We start from the raw sequence: 22,431 nt of genomic DNA on the forward strand, positions 1-22,431 counted from the left end.
GAGTGTTCACAGTCAGCAGGATGTGGAAAAAAAAATTAAATGAGCATGAAAAATGTAAGCTATACTTTGAACGAGAATGGGCTTAAAAAGGTAAGACATTTGAAAACTTTAAGAAGACACTGTTGCAGAATTCAACCTTGAGCTGAGGCTACACTAGTCCCCTTCAAGGAAGTCGGTAAGAACGGTTGCCCCCTGCAACTAAGGAGAGAATTTTTAGCCTGAAGCTTGATATTATGGGCCCAAAGAATGCTAAGCAACAGACTTTTGATCAGGTCAGGAGAAACTGGTTCTTTAGGAAAAACAAAGATATCCAAGAATGATGTTGAAAGTGTTAAGATTAAGACAGCTATGGCAACCCAATGACAGAAGTTTTAGTAAAATAAAAATTTCTTAGAGTTCAGCCCAGGAACTGTGATGCTATCCATTTCCAAAACACAAATAATTTGAAAATACTTTGGATTCTTATAGACCATTTATTTTATACCTAATAAAGTGAAATAGGGTAATATAACACCCACTATAAAATCTGTTTTTCTAAAATGTCAGCCTTAGTCTTTGTTAATGAGGCTGTAATTTTGTCACATTTGCCTTTTATATGCCGCATCACTTTGGGGTAAATAAGGAAACAGAAAAAATAATTCTGAGCACATCAAGAAATAGATTTAGACATGCAAATGTCTCTATATTCCTTCATTTTTGTTTCTCTCTCTCTCTCTTTCCCTCCCTCTCTTTCATTCTCCCTCCCTCCCTCATTTCACTTTTTTGTTTGCTTAATTTGTTTAAGTTCTAGACAATATTAAAATCTGAAGATTGGTGAGTGGTTAGACTTTTTATTATCTTTTTGATCTTTTAAAGTGTATGCACTGAGGACTTACAAATGAAGTTCCCATGTTTTAATTACACATGACACCATGTATTTCAATTAATCTGTTAATTGTACCTATGCCTATACAAGGAAATTTGAGTTTCTTATCGGAGACATTGCAAGCATTTGCATGATTCAAGTTGAAACCATCTCGTGATCTTATTCTTTCATTTTAAAATTGATGAAATGTAGACTTGCCTGAATCATGAACAAAGGGAAAATGAAGATTGATGGGGGAGCTAATGAAATAAAGAGAGTCCAAGGAATAGGTTGTTTTATGGTCGGTTCTGATTCATAAGGACCGCTCAGAGCAAATGTCCCTGGGGAGAATCATTCCATGTCTCTAGAAGCCCTTTGAAGAACGGTTTGCTTAAACTCATCATAATTTACTCCATAGTTAATATGTTAAAATTTATTATTTTTAGAAGGGAAAAATGTTTAATGACCAAGTGGTTTCCTAATACATGATGACCTGAAGTTAACCCTCCAATTACAACTCTTAGGTGATGCCAGTTTATGGGTAGACGACCACTAGGAGTTACGTCTTCTCTCTCCTTCCCTTCCTGTCCTGTAGTCTATTTCTTGAACAAGGCAATGAATCTATCTCCTTTCCTCCAATTCTGGATGTTTGGGGACCTCTGAGGCTGTAGAAGCCACTCTTCTCTCATAAGACCAACTGAACCCTATGCCATTGAAATCTGAAACATGATTTCCTTTCCTACACTCACCACCTCCAATTAACTGGTCGTAATTTTGATTTTGTTATGTTTGCTCTAGTAACTCCAGCATGGTCTTCTTGTATCAAAGTCTTTTCTTAAGCATAATTGACCTGCCTCACCTTCGCATCTCTTGTGCTCTGATCACTGCTATTGTTCTTTAGCTTATCCATCTTAGAACCTGTTGCCTAAACTGCTATTAAACAAACCATCTTTGGGGTTGAGGTGATGGCAGGGAGCAGATAATTGGATGCATGACACGGAGTCCAATTTCGGCACAGCATACCAGGTGTTCCATAATTAACATTTGTTCATTTAAATGTCCCTGGATGTGGCCCAAACTGTTCTCTCCTATTGTTAAAGTGCTACAAAAATAAATTAATGGTTTGGTGCTAAGAAAAAATTTTTAAGCTGTTGGTAAAAACACTGCTCCCAAATACATACATTGAGTTCATATGTTAGGAACTGGGAGTGTTTGGTACCTAACAGTTCTATGTCTATGTGTCTGAAGGCTCAACCACTCTGCAGTTTGAAGTAATAGAAAAGACCCCCAGCACAAAATGGGGACAGGGGCATGTTGTGACCAGTAGTACTGTGGCAGATTCTCACAAAGTCACAAGGACACCTTGACCCTCCCCTGCTGGGCCCCTTCTGCTCCCGTACTACTCTCCAGGCTGTTCTGCACCTGCAGAGAGTGGACCTGAGCTAGCATAGCTACCTTGAAAGAATGAGGTCAAGTTCCTCAGAAGTTTTGAAATGCAGAAATCACTGTTTCTATGTCCCTTAGTACTAAGTTTTCACAAAAATCCACTGTTGCAGCTACTCACACGCACAAGACCTTGAGTAGAATCACTGGTAAAACAAACAAACTGCTCAGAATAGGCAGTTTCAAGTTTATACACTGGGGGCCAAGGCTCAGAATAAATTTTATGATACATTTTTCAGCCCTGTTATGGGTTACATGGGCTTTAGTGGGCTGGGCTGGAAACCCATCCTCCATTAAAATAGTTCCCTTAGGTATGATGTCTTCGGTGCTCAAGGGGGTGAGAATAGAGTGATTGTCCCCCCAACAGTTAAGGTAAGAAGTGCCACCATGAGTTTGGGAAAAGGCAGCACAGCAGCTTAGGACCCGGTCCCACTCCTAGAGACTCTGGAAGGGATCTCAGGTCCCCTGTGAGCTAGCTACTTAGTTGAGCCACATGTTGATCAGGGGGATGTTTCTCATTCCAAGATCCTGAAATGTTTGCAACTCAGCAGAAGCCAGGGTTACACTAATTTCTGTTTAGCTTCCTCTCCAGTCCCAGCAACCCCTATCCTGCAGCTGGAGGAGTGTTGTACTCACAACAACAGCGCCACGTTGTCCTGGAAACAGCCACCTTTGTCCACGGTGCCTGCAGAAGGCTACATTCTGGAGCTGGATGACGGCAATGGTGGTCAGTTCCGGGTAAGTAGAGCGTCTGCTACTTGTTAACCAAAGCCAGGGACCACCTCAGAGGACCCGTTGTGGGGTCTCAGGCCAAGCTTCCCCACATCTCCTGAGGCCAGACCATCCTGGCAGGGTCTGCCTGCCCTTCAACGGAGGCCTGCATTCTCCTTGAACCATCAAAGGTGGATGAAGGAGTCTCTGAATAGAAACTGCCCTCCCCTTCTCAAGAGAAGGCCCATGTAGGCCACAAGCTCTGGAGTCCAGCTGCTTGCACTCGGATCCGGACTCCACCATTTAGCCATGTGACTGTGCCCATTCCTCATTTCTGTGAGCCTTCAGGACCTCATTTGTAAAATGAGGGTAATATTAACACATACCACATGCACTGTTGTTAAGAGTCAGTTAGATAATCCATCATATAAAATTCTTAGCATGCCAGGACCCTAGACCCCAATCTGGTTAGTATCCCACCGGAGAGTTATCATTTTAAGGCTGTGCTTTGAATACAAATTATTTTTACTCATTACATCAGCATAATGTTACAGAAGCCTACAGCTAAAGAGGGAGGCACATGCCTAACCTATGCTAAAGATGCATTATGCTACGGTTTATTTTAAGCCTTTGAAATGTCATTCTTCCCCCCGCCCCTGTATCCTCCCTCTTCCCTCTGCTCCACGATAAAACCTATACTCCTATGACTCTGAGTGTAATCTTTGTGACAGTTCCTAAAGTTACCAGTGGAGTTATAGAGACGACCCTCATGTTTTCAAACCAGTTTTTACAAATCATGCTGATGGAGAAAGAGCTCGGTAGGTATAATAATAAATGTGTAAATGCCAAATTAATAATAATAAGCATAATGCTAACTATAAGCACCCAATTTTAAGTTTTTAAACCCTAACCGCTAGTAATTACCATTCATTAAGGTGCCAGGCCCATGCTAAATATAAGGTACAATGTTCAACAGTTTGCACACGTGACCTCCTTATAATGATCATCCTAGCAACCTCATAAACTGGGTGTTATTGTCCCCATTTTACATATGAGGAAACCGAGACTTAAAAAGGTCAATTAGGGGTGCCTGGGTGGTTCAGTTGATTAAGCATCCAACTCTCGGTTTTGGCTGAGGTCATGATCTCATGGGTCGTGAAATCAAGCCCCGCATCAGGCCCCACGCTGAGCAGGGAGTTTGCTTGAGATTCTCTCCCTCTCCCTCTGCCTCTGCTCCTCACCTCCCCATGCTCTCTCTCTCTCTCTCTCAAATAATAAGTAAATAAATCTTAAAAAAAAAAGGTCGATTAAATGACTTAGTATCCCACAGGATTTGAATCCAGATCAGGCTGCCACCAAAATGCTTGCTCCTGACCACTGAGTGACACTGCGTCCCTCACCCCTCACCAGGTCTAGCATTAAATGGTGGCCTGTTATTTGTTGACCCTCAGGAAGTGTATGTTGGAAAGGAGACGATGTGCACCGTGGACGGTCTTCACTTCAACAGCACATACAACGCTCGCATCAAGGCCTTCAACAAAACAGGAGTCAGCCAGTACAGCAAGACCCTGGTCCTCCAAACGTCTGAGGGTAAGGCCCTTCAGCAGTATCCCTCAGAGCGAGAACTGCGAGGCATCTAAAGTGGCTGGCAAGCCCGGAGGTAACCCCACCACTGCCCACATTCTGAAGTGTTTCCATGACTTGCTCTGCATTCTGGCACAATGCCGCTGTTCCTCTCCTGCCGTTAGAGAGCCCATGGTATGTGGATGTGATCAAACCAAAGAGTCCACAGCGGCAGTTCAAATGGCCTGGGGCGTCGGCTTCCTTTGATAACACTCTAAATAAGCTGCAGTTGAAGAAGCTGAAAAAATGAAGGCCTGAATGTCCCCCTGGTGTGTGAAACAAATGTATCTAGGCTCTAGGGCAGGCTCCCTTTCTCCACAACACACATCACTTGCCAATTTTACCCAGATGATTCTAAATTGCTTTGTAGTGCTTGCCTGTTTCTGAGGGTGGGACCGAGGTTGTTTCCAGCTGTGAATTTGTGTGACTGAACATGTTTCCAATGGGTGTGGGGTGCTAGAGCTGTTCAGAGAGGGCCTGTCGGCCACTCCTGGCTTACCCAGCGCGGACCGCTTCCATCTCACTGCCAAAGCCGAGGCCGGCGGCACCAGGACTGAGGCTTCCTGTGGGCACCAAACAGGAAATGACCAGCAACTCCACATTACCTCGCCATTTTCACCTTTGCCCGTCCCTCTAGGCTGGGTTAGGCCACCAAGGGCCACTGTACAAGGTCAAGCCCCAGAGAACTTTCACTTCTTGGCCATACTGTAAATATTTTGGTCATCAGAGTCAAGCCATTCCTCTCAGAAGAGGGGCTTGCCTTTGATGACCAGGTATAACCTCTGAGGATTTTAACATTTTCATTTTAAAAGCAATCACAGCACATGAAATTAAACCTATGAAGAGGTGATTGTGGTCGGTGCCAAAGCATTTTCAGACCTTCTGGGTGTCATTTTAATCATAGAAGTCACCCCACTGGCATTCCCCATAACTTCCCTCTGCAGAACCAATTGTGTTGATTTTGTTCAAATTCAAGATGTTAGCTCAAAGAACTGTGGTGGTGTTTTGTTCCCACTTCCCACAAACCTTGGCATGCACCAATCACCCTTTAAATGGTTCACATGGTTAAAAACAAGCACAACTTCAAATCCCACAGCGAGGTTGACAGGCCCCTAGACGTAAAAACCGTGCTTGGGGAGCAGTGGTAAGTCTGTGAGGGATGCTATTCAAAGAGAAGGATTCGCTGAAGGAAACATGCCCGCACGACCTATTCCCATCGGGTTACAGGCATGTGGTAGCTACAGCCTCCCGGATGACCCCTTTAGCAACTTCTCTCTGGGATGACCTCTCTGCTTGAGAGCAGTTGCCTCTTTTCCCAAGTACCATGCTAAACGCTAAAGCCCTCCAAGAGTTGCCCACATGCCACGCAGAAGGCCCTTCATGAGGATGGCCTCGCTTCCCACGTGCGTACAAGGCGGTTTGACTGAAGAGTGAAGTGCATGCCGTCAGAGCAGGGAGACAGTTTGCAGCAATGTTGCTAATATGTATCATGAGACCTACTATTTCTATTCATAATATATCATGGAAATCATATTCTTCCGCTAAAATCAGTTACTAGCATAGCAGCTTGAGCATTCATGTTTCTCTTTTCATCCTGCAGGAGGATGTAGTTTCTCAGTTTCTCTTACTGTTCATAAGATTATGGTGTCTAATAAATTACAGGATTGGAACTGCGATCCCTGGTACCACAGTCACAGAACTGGGGGTCATTTTCTAAACGAAACTAACGGAACAAGTCCTCTTCCAACAAAGAAACTGTACTGTAGAAATTAATTTCCTCCATGAATTTTATATATTGTGTACAAATATAAGGTATGTATCTAAATACAAAGAAAACCTTACCATCGTGTAGATATATCAGTATTCTCTGTTACTGCACAGAAGTGATTTTCTCATGATGAAATAAAGTTCACACACATACTTTCTCCATAACTTTGGTTTGTTCTATTTGTTCCTTCCTCATTCTAACTCATTCATATGGTGAGACAAGGTTTAGAAAGCAAGAAAAAATATATAATGAATAGCTAGTTTAAAAAAAAAGATTTGATCAACCTTGTAACAATAGAGAAAGCCTATAGAATCAAAAAATTATATATATATTTTTGTTTTTTTAGAAATCAGTGAGAAAAATGCCACTGACAGGGTTCAATACATTAACTGAACTTATATTATACTCTATTAATCTTCCTTCCTACAGTTCCTGGAAAGGTTTGCTCTGGAAGTTTGTTTTCTTTGCTGCTCTTGGGGATGGCGTGGCGGTTCGTTTTGGCTTTTCTACTGTAACAAGATGTTTTGCGGTCTTCTTAGCAACAGCTAACCCTTTCCCAAAGTTCAAAACAAATGTCTGTATTACAGAGGGGTCCAATTCATACATGATAGCAAGTCTCACTTGTACGTACATGCATTTAGTCTGAGATTTAAACCACTTGTCACTTACATTCTTTGAACGATATAAAACCATCTGCTGACTTACAGGTGACATTATGCAGGGGAGATCAGATGTCCACATTGCTATAATGCTGGTCATTTTTTCCAGAAGCAGTTCTGTTTGTTTATCTACTTACTGGGCCGTGCTTGGTAAAGGCTCACTGTGTGCTACACTGTGGGTGTAGAGGGGTAAGCCGATGTCCCCCCTGTTTGTATGAGCTCACAGTCTAGGAAGAGGGACAGGCCTTAAAAGACACACAACTAGTTACATATTTTCAAGTTATTATTACCACTGGGAAGGAAGGAAAGGAGACTAGCAGGAAGACATAATTTGTATCTGGAAATCGGTCAGGAAAACAATGAAAAATAATTTAATTCAATGGAAATTATGAAGAATGTGTTATTAAAAGGGAAAAGGAAAGGAAAATACATTATTAGATGAGTTCAAGTGTGATTAGTTCCCCGAAAGCAGAGTTCTCGGGAATGTACCTAAGACAGCCATGCACATAAAGCCAGTTGCAGGTCTCAACTAAATTACCCTAACTTAAGAAGAAATATAACTGTAAGCAATTAAGAATCTTAATGAAATTTTTAAATGAGGCCCACAACCCCAGTTGTATATATTTTTAAAGTAATCCATTTAATAGCCACCATGGCTGTGTCACAGTCTTTGAAACCATCTGCAGAAGTATATCCATTATGTAACAAGGCCTTCTTCCCACGTAGTTCTGGGGCTTATTCTGTCTGGAGACTCTACTCCTGAAAGAGAATTTTTTTTTAAGATTCTCTTAAAAATGAGGCTGAGAACAGAATAGGAAATTTTCCTATTTATTTTTCCCTATTTTCCCTCTACCTATCTAAACAGACTTACCTTTTTCTTTTTCTTTAATCTGGAGAGAAAATGAAATAGACCAAAGGTAACATTCCTGGGACTCAAATAACTCACTATGACTAAGCTGGCTGAAAAGAGAGGGTTTCTCTCTGATCCCCCTCTCAGGGGGGAGAATTGCCAGGGAACGGCTTCACACAATCTTAGCAGAGATCGGAGTCCTTCAGGGGAGTGAGAACATGAAGAGTGGCACCTTTGAGTCTTTCAATACTCTCCCACACAAATCTTTGTTATCTTCCTTGGACAAATTCTTAGAATTGGAATTACCAGACCAAGAAGCATGAACACTTTTAAGGCCCTTGATCTGTGTTTTTCAATTCCTTTCCAGAGAGATTTTACACCAGAAATGTATGAATCATTCCATTTTTTAAAATCATCTTAATTCTGCTATTTAGAGTTTAATTTTGACTAACAAGCAGCCCCCCTAAAAGTAAAAGTGTACCTAAAACAGGGCTTTTTAAGTTTATATTTTCATAGAAATCATATTCTGATTGTTTTCCATCTAATAGCTCCATGAAATAAGTTACAACATGTTGCAGAGAAAAGGAATATGATCCAAAAAGGAGGGAAGACTTCCCAGAGTATAGAGAGACAGACGGACAGACAGAAACCCAAACACAAGGAATAACTGTATGCAAGGCAAAAACTTCAAAACTGGCCTTGAGCTGACTATGATAACGAAACCTCATTCATTTAAAAACATTAATTGAGCACCTCAGTTGTGTCAGGAACCGTGCTGGGCCCAGGATCACGAAGATAATGAAGCATGGCTCCTGCCCGAAAGCTTATGGGCTCCACTCCTCCTCCTTCTTGAACTCCATGGCACCTGACTCAGAGCACCTAAAAACTATGGTACCTCACCTCTCTAGAATTAAGATATCCACCCTGCAATCTAGATAGTCATCTTACAATCAACAAGTGACAATGACCTCTGACTGGCAAAAAAAAAAAAAGAAGAAGAAGACAAAGTTCAGGTTTAGACACTCCTGTGCTGTCCTTAACAGCAGGGCCTCTGATCTCCCTCAGTTCTCACTGATTCTTACGATATGCATGAGGCCACTGAGCTCATGACCCACTTGGGAAGACCACAGCAGACTAGGAACATCACATTAGAAGAGAGAAGAGAGATTGGTGAGCAGGGAAGGGAGCTAGGAAAACTGAGAACAGAACCCTCCCCCCGCCCCCCGCAAAAAAGTCAAAAGATAGCATTGTGTGGCTTGTGTTCTGATTAAGAAGGAAAGCATATAATGAACGGTAAAAATATTTCCATCTAACATTTAAAAGTCAGTATATTACCTGGAACCCTTGGAATTGGGTATCAGGTATATCTCAGAAGGCTTTATGGAATCACAATACAAAATACAGTGAGAAAACTATTGCAATAAACTCGGTCTCATTTTGTGTCAAGCTTCTAAGAAATTTCTTCATTGTCCACTAAAAGATTCCATGAAAAATGACAGCCAGCAAATATTTTTAAGGATACTGAAATCCAGTAGAACTGTATAAAAACTATCCATTCTATGTTTCACTATAAGATCCTAAAGAAAAACCAGGAATTTTTTCTGTTCACCCTAAAACAGCTATAAAGACTTCAGACTATACCTCTGTGCCCACTGCTAACGCAAACCCCTCTCCTGTTCAGTTGCTGCAATATTCCAGATTTACCCTGTGTATTAATTGCCTTTCGCTGCTGTAACAAATTACTACAAACTCAGTAGCTTAAAACAACCCAAATGGATTACCTTACAGTTCTGGAGGTCAGAATCCTAAATGAATTTCACTAGGCAAACAGTGAGGTATCAGCGAGGCTGCATTCCTTCAGGTAGTTCTAGAGGTGAATCTGTTCTCTTTCCTTTTGCAGCTTCTGGAAGCCACCTGTATTCCTTGGCTCACAACCCCTTCCTCCATCTGCAAAGCTAGCAATGTAGTGTCTTCCAATCTCTTTCTGACTCTGGGCCTCCTGGTTCCCTTTTATAAGGACGCTTGTAATTACCTTGGGCGCATCTGGATAATCTCTCCAACTCAAAATCCTTACCCTATTACATCTGCAAAGCTCCTTTTGCCATGTGACAAATTCCAAGGATTATAGGACATGGACATTTTGAGGCAAGCCATTATCCCACCTACCACACTCTAGGAAGAAGTATTATAATTATTATCTCATCCTCCCTATGGGAAGATTGAGCCTTTGAGAAGTTAAGTGACATGTCAGACCCCAGCCTTCCAGCCTGCACTGCCCAGCACAGTGCACTTCGGTGCTGACGTTAGAAGAGAGCTATTTGCACTCAGCTAAAAGGAAGGAAATAGGGAAATCTATCCTAAGTCTGTTTGCTAAGTGGGTGAAAACATCTTGTCCAAATGAAGCAGCATTATGTAGCTGCCTCATGTGTTCATCCAGAAACCCCAGCAAGAAACGGACTCTAGCACTTTCAAAGAGTCATGTTGGAATTTTGGTGAAAAAAATAACATTCTTCCTTTAAGAAGGAGGTGTGAAGAGGCTGTCCTTCCCAGCGGCAAATCTAAGCTCCTACTCAGGTCCTGTCCTTTCCTTCTGTCTCTGCATCTCCACTTTCTCACCCACCCACCCTCCCTCCCCAGGGTAAGCAATCACCTAGAGAGGCCCTTTCCCCCTGTTGGGATCAGAACATGCTCTTGGCTTGCAGTGACAGGTGGCTGCTTGGGAAAGAAAAGGAATGTCAGAGCCAGATCTGCAAGGTCCTTAAAAGACCTTGCCAAATGAGATCTGGGATGTGGAGCTCTGTTCTGGTTGAAACCACAGAGCCATTTATTGGCAAAAGCTTCAGCCCTCCGGATCTCAATTGTGAGGAAACTGGAGAGAAGGTAAACAGTGATAAATGGAGAATCGGGCTTTAGACAAGATGTTCTCAAGCATCTCCTTAGTTGAATGTCCACAGGAATCACCTCCCTGACACTTCAGGATTGTCTTCCCTAATGACAATAAAAGGGTTAGGGTTCTTGAAATTACATCTTAGAAAATGCTTTCTAAAAGGGGGCATAGAAGATTTTATTCGTAAAATTAAAATGCTTATTTTCCCCTATTAGACTATGAGCATCACACTACCCCTTCCAATGTGATAGCTCCTTCTCCCACACATTGAAAAGAAATAACCCAAAGAATATTCTGTGGTATAAGCAGAATATGGCCCCAGCATAGCACCAGATGCATCTGTCCAAAATCTCTTTGCAGATATTTTATAGTGATTTTGGAGCAACGTAAGTACTGCACTCTTAAACCCTGATGTAGTAAACCACCCCTGCCCAAGAGAAGCTGTAACCTTGTGGTGGGAGGTGGGGAAGAACCTCATTCAATCTCAGAACAACAGGGAACTCCTCTGCTCACCGCTCCCCATGACCAAAATTCCAAAGGGGAGGATGCTGCGTTGCTTTTCAATCCCTAACCACCGCGGTCCATAGAACTGCTCCATGTAGAGAAGAAAGATTCACCCTCATTCAGTATGGCTCAGGATTTAAAGAATGATGTTAGGTTCACCTGCACAAACTTTGGTCACCCCTGAGACCACCGGAATGTGCCCGTGGCCCGTGGCATAAACTTTATTTTTTATGCATTTCCAAGACACAAAAGAGAAGCAATGGCCTTGTCACTTCCAAAAATTTTTCCCCCTGGAATTGATCCTGCCTGCGTCCCTATTCTGCGCTACCACAGCAGGCAGTGTGACTTGGGATGTGTCCCTTAAACTCTCTGGATTTCAGGAGTTTTTGTTTTGTTGTTGTGTTTGGCGGGGGGGGGGGGGGGGGAGGTGTGTTGGGAGGGGTTTCTTGGTTTGGAGGGGGGTTTGTTTTTTGTCTCTAAAACTATAGACTTAGAGCAGATAACCTCCAAGTTCTTTGCAATTTGTACCCCTGGATTTCTTGTATGGTTTCTCTCTTCAAAATTACTGCTGAAATCTGTTAACTGTTTCAGAAAATGCTATGAACAGGAAAAGACACCTCCTGCCTCCTGCAAGGGTCTTAATAGGTCTTAAAGATCTGCCTATGATATGGAGAATTCAACACTAATAGAAAATAGTTGATAAAGGATCATATAGGGAAGAGTATACTGTCCACCAGAGATCATTTTTCCTATGCCTCTGCTTTATTTTTCCTGATTCAGAGCATCAGAGCTCCCAAAACATTATTTAGTTAGAAGAATGTGCATTTCCAAGACAAAATCCTCAAGGTAGGTAAATCATACCTGAACAAATCTGGGTAGATTTTACAAAATCCAAAGTGAGAGGCATGCTAGTTTTCAGAGCCCAGAAAAGAGGGATACTCTGTTCCTTTTAATTTTGACAACATGCATGACATCCCAGGGAATTTCCTGAATTTTTCCATAGAACTGAACTGGATCCAGACCCTATCTTTGGTTCAGGGGAATATGCTTTGCTGTTGACAATCTGGGGAACAGATGAGTCCTTTGGAATCTGTTGTATCTATTTGAAATGCAAGAATTTTTAGTTCTTCTGATGGTAGTTACTTATAAATAATGCCATTGTATTCTAAATTGGAGTGGAGGATCTGGTGACAGAGTATGCAGCTGTCCCAGGGGTGTTTAAGAGACTATTTCTTCTCTTAAAAGGAATTTTTTCAAAACAGCTTTGTTTCTCACTTCTCAACTGCAGTTAATGCCACACTTAAGAGAGCTTGAAATACCACCTTTCATTGTAACTTATGTACCAGTTGGACATAAGTTTGGGTGCTATTAGATCATTTAAGGAGACTCAGCCTCCTTCATTCATCTCTTTAAAATCTTCCAAACAAAAGCAAATTATTTTACAACTGGTTTATAATTGAACTGAAACTCATCTTTAATGCTGCTTGTGCAGTTCTTACTGACATAATCTTGTCTTACTGGGCTTTGAAATACAACTGTCTTGCTGGACCAGCACCCCGGGGCTGCCTGAGTTGTAAAGCTATTCCCGACCAGACAAAAAGATAACCAAGAATTCTACCAGTCACAAAGAAAACTGCATTAGCGTATGCTATCAGAAGGAAGCCCTGTTGGTTTGCTTTTTCTCTTTGAATTCCAAAAATAACACCACACAGACTGGTGAGGAATATTTCCAAAATATTCTACCACACTACAGAAATCTTTCGTACTCAGTACATGTTGGAATCAGTCAAGAAATTCTGCCCCTAGAAGATTTTCTCTAAATTATTCTTTTTCTTATGGTCAGCTCTCTCTCCAAGTTCCTGTTTCCTAGCTGCTCAGTTTTAATACAATGCCTGGCACATGGTAGGTGTTCAATAAATGTTAACTAACAAACAAATAAAAGGAGTATGCACTGTTAGCCAAACAGGAGTACATCACCCAGACATTCTTTTTTCACCTTGAACCCAAAAGTCAGTAAATAATTAAGTGTGATCCCCAGCTGATCTTTGCTTTGATAATTTTTAATGGTTTCTTTTAAGCATAGGCCTCAACTCCAGAATCCAGCCAGTCCCGAGTAAAAAGGGAAAGCAGTCTAGTCAAGGGCAAGAGGAAAATGGTAGCCATTGACCAAGTTGACAGAAAGTGTGCCTTGACACATTCCCATTATGAGCACTGTCCCCACCCCAGAGTTACTGTGCCTAGAGTCACCACACCAGTGCTCAGCTGGCATTCTACTACTCTTTCCATTGGTCTTCCTTAATAAGCTGCTTTTACTCAGCAAAACTGTTCAGCAGACAGGATCACTGCATGTCATGAAACATGACAAGACATTTAGAACCTTTTAAGGGGCTACTTGTCTTTCTCTAGTGATCTATACATTAAAAATTAATAATAATGATCCTGGATATTAGCTATGACCTGAAACATTGCTTTTGTATCATGTATTTGGGTGGGGGGAGATAAACAGGGTTTATCTAATAGATAATAGCTAATAGCTAATAGAACGTTAATGGCTGAGAAGCCTTCTCCAGATCTCAATATCTCAATAGTTGTGCTTTCAAGGGGAGGTGAGGAAGTGGGATGTAGCCTTCCTGCATCCCATGGGTATAACATAGAATATACCTGTGGGTAGCTGTGTATATGTTCATTGTAAGTTGTGTGACTTGACTAAACCAGGGGGTGGTAATACTATACCCAATATTGTCTTAGTGTCTTTGGTTCATGTTTTTGAATATGTCTAGTGGGGCAAGACAAGAAGAGTTAAGATTTGAATTTCATAGCATAGAAAAAGGGCTAGAAATAGATTCTTTTTAGCCCAGAAAAGGGAAGATAATAAAGGGGATTGGTGACTGTTGTCAAATACTTGAAGAACTAGTGATCTTGGCCCCAGATAGTAAGGCTACAGTTGACGAGTGGAGCTCCCAAAGGGGTATATCCAGACGAATGTAAGCAATAACTGTAAACTGGAGGGGACTGCCCAGAGGCAATGAGTTCCTCAACCCAGGATATTTCAAGGGGAAGCCTGATGAGTGCTCCTCAGATGTGATCAAGCATGTTCTTCTGAGACTCCTGTAATCTAAGATAATATCAAGTTAACATAGATGATTTACAGGCAACTGACCCAATATTTGTACTGTGTGCCCATGGGGGAGGGCATAAAGGGGCACTGCTTATTTAGTCTGGCTGGGATCAGGTGGAAAACACTCTCCCTCTCGTAATTCATTTGGAAAGTTTTCATGATGAGGTAAGAAATTTTTTTTTAGGAGCTCCTAAAATGGGGTAAGAGCCCAGCTGAAGGGGATGGGAGGCCATAGGTGGGGGGGGGGGGGAAGATGGAGATGAAATGGTTGGATAATGTGGGTATTAAATAAGCTTGCCTGAAAAGAGGGCATAGTTCAAAAGTGAGAGGAGTCAAGAAAAATTGGGTCATCAATAAATAATGGATCCACATAAAAGACTAAAAAAACAGTACCTATTTTAGTGTCGAGTTATTAATCCCACGAATAACCACAGCTACTCTCAGCCCCCGCCCCACAGAGTGGTGCCATCACCAACTCAGCACTCAGAATAGGAAAGGTGAGTATGTTTCATGATGGCTCAGATATGCTCCCCAGGGTCTGGATTCAGTATACATCTCTTCGTTGGTTTTCAGATGATGACTTGAAGGTTCAATATACTCTAGAATTCATTTCACTATGTATGTCCTTTCCCATAATTTTTAAAGCAACAAGTATTTTCAATATAATGAATTGATTGCTACCACCTGGTCAAAAATATATTTCCAAGCAAATTCTTGTTAATAAAAAATCTTTTAATGGCCTTCTCTCCCTAAATGAAGCCCATGTCAGTTTGTGGTGCTGTGTTGTGTTTCAAATGTCCCATTAAACTAAAAGACTAATCCCCCCCCCTTGAGACAATTATAATAGGAATCATTTCTGATTTACCATTTTTGAACAAAGAAATGACCACATGTGTCATGTCATCCAAATTATATGAAGTTTAGGTAGAAGAAACTTTGAATATATTATTATTGGGAATACCACACCTTAACTCCATTAAGTAGCAGTTCCTTTTCTCTGAGATCTTTTTCTCATTTTCTTTAAAAAAAATTCCCCAAGGATAAAAGTAAAGCCTGAAAAGCTAACTTTAATATTGTAAATGCAGATACTAAAATGGGGCTGACTCTCAGCAATATTCAGTTAAAACTAGCCAGGGGCCTTGTTCTGAGCTTTTCAAATAGGATCATGTTGCCTGCACACACTCCAGTTATTTTGGCTTGAACGTGCCCACAATAGCATTTTGATAGGACAAGAATATGTTCAACATGGAGAAGCACGCTGACAGACTCAAACGAGAAAAATACTCCCAGGAGCATCCTCTGGCCACCAAAACAAAATTGTTTTTTCAATGAAAAGATAATTCCTTGGCTTTGGACATAGAATATTACCATCATGCCATCTCTGTTTCTTAAATTATTATTGTCACAGTGTGTTCTAAGAAGGTCCTGATTGGTAAAACATCTATCTCTGACCAGACCACCCTACTACCTAGAACCAGCTATTTGACAAAAGAGAAAGGAGTGATTTTAGTAATTTAGCGATCTTCATGCCAGACCCAGGTATCTGAAAATAAAGACGTTTTTGCCACCCACGCACCTCACCACGGCCCCACGGACCGTTTATTATTAGAAAACCAGAGCTGTCCAAGTGGTATCCCTGGGGTCTGATCCTAATTCAGAAACAAAGGTAAGGCTCCTTCCCTGATCACTTGTTCAGCACTGTCTTCCTCTCCTATTCAAAGAGCAAGTGTGGACTGTGTTAGGATAGAAAAATCATTTCGTCCATTCAGAAACGGAAAAATACATATAAGTGAGAAAAGGGAAAAATATGGAAAAGCAAAGAATTGGTTAAAAAAATCATCATCTCCTAAATAGAAACCCTTTAAGAAGCCATTGTTGTGCAGGTAATAACTTCCAAGGTAGCTGAAGGGGGTAAATTATCACTCTTGGTCATCAATGGGTAAAATCTACCTCTAAGAGTTTCTAAATTCAACTCTAAAAAATTTAATGAAAAGGAAACCTTCCAAAATGCCTTCTCTAGCACTAAAAAATTGGGGGAAATGAGAGCAATTGTCTGTGATGTTTGAGTTGTCCTCTGGTCTTGATTCCTGACCTGCTGAGAATGCCTTCCCGGCCCCCAAGCCACTTTGGTTTTGTAAAATGCCTTGTGGCACTTGCGGGATGGATGAGGCTTTGTGCAAATGCATTGGTAAGGCAGGTCTTGGGGAACCGTGCTTGGGCAGGTAGCAGATTTCTGATCTCTAGTTTGCATTGATCTTACATCTAGACACAGATTCAGAAGAACAGACACTCCCTTTTCCAGTGCCTTCGGAAAGATTGCCGCTCCGTAGAATGAGTCCTTTCTCCTCCACCCTTAATCTACAACCCAGCTTTCCCGGGAGATCCTACTTTGATTTCCGATCCTCACCCCACCAGCTGAGCTTGCATTCCTCTTTGCAGTCTCTCAATGCACCGGGTGAGCTGAGCTCGTCTGATCTTTCCCCTTGATCTCTCTGTGCCTTGATGGCATCTCCGAAATACCTGTTTTGTTCTTGCCGTTCATGTGCATGGAGAGGGGCAATGAGCAGTCTCCATGTCTGTGGCCTGCTTCCCGTATGAGGAGCATTTGGATGCTGGAGCTTTGTGGCGTTCTTGTCTGTGTGGTGTAAGGTCTAACCATCGAGCTGTGGTCAATGTCCAGTGGCATTGGAAAGTGATGAGTGAAGTTGTTCTTTTTGCACCAGCTGGTACCACCAAGGATGACCCGCTCTATCATCCCATGTAGTGGCATAGCACGGCATAGGCGCTGGCTGAGTGGAGGCTGGGCCTCAGTCTGGAGGTTTGCAACCCTGCTGTATCCAGGAAACCAGCTGTGTCTGGGAGACTGGATCAGTGCATCCAGCCCGTAGTGGTCTGATTAAACATAGACTCAAGAGATCTTTATTGAAAAAAAAAAAAGTAAAAACACACAAACAGCAGAATGCATCCTACAAAGCAGGCAAAGCAGAGAGCAGATATGAAAGTATTTTCTGCAAAAGCCTGTGCTCACTGGTCAGACAGTCCCGCTCATGGCGGATTTTTTCCTAGCAACGGGGAGGGACAATCACTAGCCAAATTAGAAACCCTTAACCGGCCTAAGGGCCAAAGATCCAAGTCATGGCTAAGGCTGGCTCCCCCCACGTTTCCCACAGCCAAGCAGGTTGTGACAGGGCTTTAGGTTGATTTCAGGGAAGCTAGACATGCGTTACTGTGCAGTCGACTCTGTCTGGCCAACAGAATCCTAAAACACATAAGATGCAAACCTATTTGATCTCTTCAGGACTATATTGTAATCGTGGATACACGGGATGCACATTTCACATTTCCAGAGGTTTCTTTTGTTTTTTATTTTATTCTTTTTGCTCATCCCACATCCTGGAATGAAGAAGACCGCAGCATGACAGTATAAAAAGGATGCAGGGACTTGAGGCTCTCTTTAAAAATGACATCTTTGTGCTTTTACGTTTCTTATTGTTTTTCTGTGCACCGCTGGCTTTCAAACATGCTTTGTTATGAAACTCTTTTCACTTGTGTCCAATGTACTGAAATACTGTTATAGTCTTTGTAATGTATATCGTCTCAGGAATAAAATGAAATGTGGGTCGGGGGAGATGCGAGGGCTGTATTTAACAGCATTGTCCTAGTTGTATCATTGACTCTTAAATGTATGGCAGTATGTTTTCAATAGTGTAAAAAGATTTCAGAACGCTTGTTTTGAAAAAGACTTGCAGAAGGCATGATTCATTTAAAATTTTTAAAAGCCCTATTCAGATTCTATAAATTCATTTCCAAAGCGGGATATGAGATTCAGCTTTAAAACTCCTGTGTTCAGTCCTCACTGCGCTCTAACCTGTGAATAGGAATTTTAAAGTGGTAATTGGTAGAAGCTAAACATAAAAATCAGCCATGAGTTAGGAGAAAATGATTCTTTTGTACGTGAATTCATCCCAGAGTAAAATAAACAAAAGTAAGGACATACCTTTCAGTTTTGTTTTTTGATTCAATCCTTAGTCCTTTTTTTATAGTAAGTTGCTGTATTAATTCTAAAATTCTTTTAATTCAGTGTATTATCCTTCAATTGTTTTAGAAATTAGTGTATAAAGGCCTTTCAGAGTTAAAAAACGATTAAATGATCCCCTCTAGGGGATACCCCAGCGCTCATCAAAAATACATTTTCCAGATCAGTTCCCAACACCACTTGAAACTATAGTTCATACACCTTTGAACATTTTAAGACCACCCAATCCAGCTTCTCATGGGATCCAGATCTTGAGGAAGGAGGAGAGGAAAAGTTCCACAGGTGATTCTAATATCTCCCTGAGACCATCCTACCTCCACGAGCGCCCCCTCCCCTCCCTTAGGTGAGAAGAACTGATGTAGTAAAAATGATCTAAGAAGGAGATGAAGTCATTTGTTTCACTACGTTTAATTCATGTCATTATTAAAAATTATCAGATGTTTTTATTAGCATATACATTCTATGTTCAATCACACATATACGTATCATTTAACTTGGGCCCAAGTCATGACAAAGGTCTTCTGGTTACCACCAGAGTTAGAAGTGCATGGAATAGTGATATAGAACAGAATTTTTATCAAGATCCAGTGATTTCTCCTTCTCAATTGGATGAATTTTTGTTTTTATTTATTTATTTATTTATTTATTTATTTATTTTGCTTTCCTCCAGCCCCGAATTTTTCCCATTTTTAAACAGTAAGCCTTCTCTTTAATACAGAAACTTCAGTGGAAAAGATTGAGCTTGGGGGCTGATAGAAATTTAAGCTGCATAGTTTAGAATCCATTGGGGGAGGATTTATGAGATGGGAAAAAAATGCATTTTTGGGTTTGAAAGAGCAAAAGAAACCATTTTTACCCAGCAAAGTTAACTAATATAAAAAGGGCTTTGGTTTTTCATGAATCAGGCCTCTGGTGACTCTTTTCAGCTGGTGCTTTTTAAGTGTATACAAATACTGTTTATCCACCTGGTTGCTGCTTCATAGCTTTGATGTGTAGTATTTCTTTGTAGGATGCAGCTTTGAGCCGCAGTCTGCACCTTACTCTCAGTTAGGCAAGTACACCTATATCGTGATTGGTATCTTTTACTTGTGTGATTGGCATGCTCAATATCCTCCACCAAATAAACGGCAGCAGCTTATTGTATGTCAATAAAATTGTCTAATTGTCATGAAAATCCAGTTATAACACTTCCCCAATTCCTTAGAAAAGCATATTTTTAAACTTTATACCAAAAGAGGATTACATTTCCCCCCAGTCTTCGTATACGTCAATGCAGAGCACTCTTTATGAGCGCTAACGTGGGTGAAGGTACAAGTCAGACCAACGGTTATAGTGTTTGTAGTGTTTGAAATTGAGCCCTTTTTTGGTATTAGTCTATCAAAAGCGACGTGTTTTCTTATCAATGTCAATTTTGCTTCCTGTTTCTCTCTCCCATGCCTTTCACTTGGAATGACAACAGTTGACATTAAAAAGCTGTTGGCAGGTATGGAATAACATTATTCTGTTACAAATAGCAAAGACCAAAGTGCATGTGAGGTGGCTCACAGGTTCAATAAATCAGCAATGACATCTCTCCGGAGTGTGTTATTGGTAGGCAGCATTTAGAACTTGGGTAGTAACGATGTGTGCAAAGATGTCATTCTGTCTTCACCTAGCGTCCAAAATACCTACTGCTCCAGCAAAGTATTTTCCATGTTAGTGTTAGGAGTAACATGCAAACTGTTATTTTTAAGGTACGAAGGAAGCAACCTGTCTCACGTCCAAAGTCACACTCATGAAAATTAGGTCATGTTGCCGATAGCTTTGCAGCCTTTGAGCTTCCACTAGCGCTGAGGAAGTTTTCAAAACGACTAGATGTCAGCACTCCTGCCGAGGGGATATTTCCTGGTTTCACTCAGTGTGTTTTATCCCTCCTCCATCTAGGCCTGTAGATCCTAGCCTCCCCGCCTCAGGGTTACACAGGCATCTTAGCGCACCCTCTCCCTTTATGTCTCTGGTGTACTGTTGTCCCAGTCACCGGGTGAAGGGACTTGCACCTTCCAAAATCGATGCCACTTCACTCCCGGATCACCTGGTTGGGAGTGCAGTCTGAGTCAGGTAACCCCTGCTGAATCGGTCTCGTGTCCTCCGTCTGCTTCTGGGTGCAGAGAGTACCACCTCCCAGGACGTGGCCCCTGTCTGCTCACTCACAGCCCCCCCGTGGCCCCGGACACCTCCTTCCTGCATGGCCGCATGAAAACGGGACACGACACTCCTCCCCCGCGCAGGGGTGTGTTGCGGTACACGGAGCTCTTCGGGTCCGCCTCAGTAACCGCACTCCCTTCTCTTGTTCCCAGTGGCCTGGTTCGCTTTCGACCCCGGCTCGGCACACGCTGACATCATCTTCTCCAATGACAACCTGACCGTGACCTGCAGCAGCTACGATGACCGGGTGGTGCTGGGGAAAACCGGCTTCTCCAAGGGTGTCCACTACTGGGAGCTAACCGTGGATCGCTACGAAAACCACCCTGACCCCGCCTTCGGCGTGGCTCGCATCGACGTGATGAAGGATGTGATGTTAGGGAAGGACGACAAAGCCTGGGCAATGTATGTGGACAATAACCGGAGCTGGTTCATGCACAACAACTCGCACACCAACAGGTACCCGGCAGCCCTCAGACCGAGCCTTCTTCACGTTGGCTTCTGGTAAAAAAACGAGAGCCCAAGTTCCAAGTCCTATTAAGTAGACAACACTGAGGCAGCCAGGCAGGTGGTCTTCAGCAAGTGGCACAGGAGTTCTGAGTCCTTCTCAGTGGTTAACTGATGGACTGAGGGATGTTTTTTCTTTTTCTTTCTTTTTTTTCTTTTTTTTTTTTTTTTTTTTTTGCGACATGCCAGAAACGTGAGCCCTTTCCTAGGCCCTTCACTGTGGCTAGAAACTGAGACTCCCCATGCATATCCGTCCCAGGAAAACATGCCAGGATTGTAAAATCCAGACCCACAACTTACCAGGAGAACCGTTTAGTTTTTCTGAACCTTCGTCTCCAAATCCACCCAGTTAGGATAATAATATTTTTCTGGACAGGAGTGTTCTGCAGATTAAATGAGATATGTGAAAATGCCTCACATCAGAGGCAGCTGAAAAACAGAAGCCATTGTTCTTCTTGTTAGGATTATTATCGATACCACTGCCCATGATAGAAGCCATGCATTCAACTAAATCTTACGGATGCCAGTTTGGATAGCTTTAGATTTTGTAGGACCCTTATTATCATATAAATTCAGAACATCCAGTTTGCTGGGGAAGGAGAACATAGTAATCTCCTCAGGTTTGCCTCTAACACCAAAATATAGGCAATTATCATTTAACCCAAATTATATTTTTTTCCCCTAGACTTCCTTTATCATTTGGTTTGCCTAAGTCGAGAGGTGTCTTGCAGGGATCCTCGTCTACCTTATTCTCAAAGATTTTTTCTAAGATACACTCTCTTTGGTGTTTTGAGAAAAAAAAAAATACAGCTCTATCCAGTCAGATCAAGAGGAAAGTGAGGCTGGCAGTGGTAGGCTGGTGGACTGCACTGTCTCAGCTTTTTCTGGAAGGTCATCACTGCTCCTTCTCTAGTCAGTAGGATTCCTAGGACCTCCACTTCCCATTCCCTTGGATGTTCTCTATACACGTCCATCCAGGTGTGTGTTGTTCATTATCACTTAAAGTGAACACGCATACCATTTCAGCCTGATATCAAATGCTACTAGGTATAGACAAACGGTCATCTTTGGTGATTTACATTTGCGGGAGCCCTCAGTCACTAGATCCCTAATGCCATTCCCCCACGTACCGCACTCACTTTTCGCTTCTAGCTTCTTTAGTTTGGAGTGAAGGAGTAAATAATACCACAAGTGTCACACTATGCAAAGAAACACATTCTTAAAGCTGAACATGTCTGCTTGCGTGCAAACTGTGCTGTCATTGTTGAAGTTGTGAATTAACAAGATGCGATTTGTAAAC

General features: G+C 42.0%; 1 protein-coding gene across 7 annotated transcripts in view; it reads left to right on the forward strand.

Moving 5' to 3' along the window:
* Positions 1 to 22,431, forward strand: part of TRIM9 (tripartite motif containing 9) — a 108,469-nt gene that overhangs the window by 80,551 nt on the left and 5,487 nt on the right. For 2 of the 7 annotated variants that reach the window (XM_027571406.2, XM_027571407.1), the window contains exons 6-8: positions 2,868 to 3,025; positions 4,450 to 4,588; positions 20,780 to 21,083. In XM_027571406.2, the coding sequence (XP_027427207.1) occupies positions 2,868 to 3,025; positions 4,450 to 4,588; positions 20,780 to 21,083 (601 nt within the window). Of the gene's footprint in view, positions 1 to 2,867; positions 3,026 to 4,449; positions 4,589 to 16,673; positions 16,863 to 19,452; positions 19,495 to 19,902; positions 19,927 to 20,779; positions 21,084 to 22,431 lie in introns of all 7 variants that reach the window. The other 5 variants (XM_027571405.1, XM_027571403.1, XM_027571401.1 and 2 more) reach the window with 5 other exon arrangements.

The sequence above is a fragment of the Zalophus californianus genome, chromosome 6 (genome assembly GCF_009762305.2).
Source record: "Zalophus californianus isolate mZalCal1 chromosome 6, mZalCal1.pri.v2, whole genome shotgun sequence".
NCBI lineage: Eukaryota > Metazoa > Chordata > Mammalia > Carnivora > Otariidae > Zalophus > Zalophus californianus.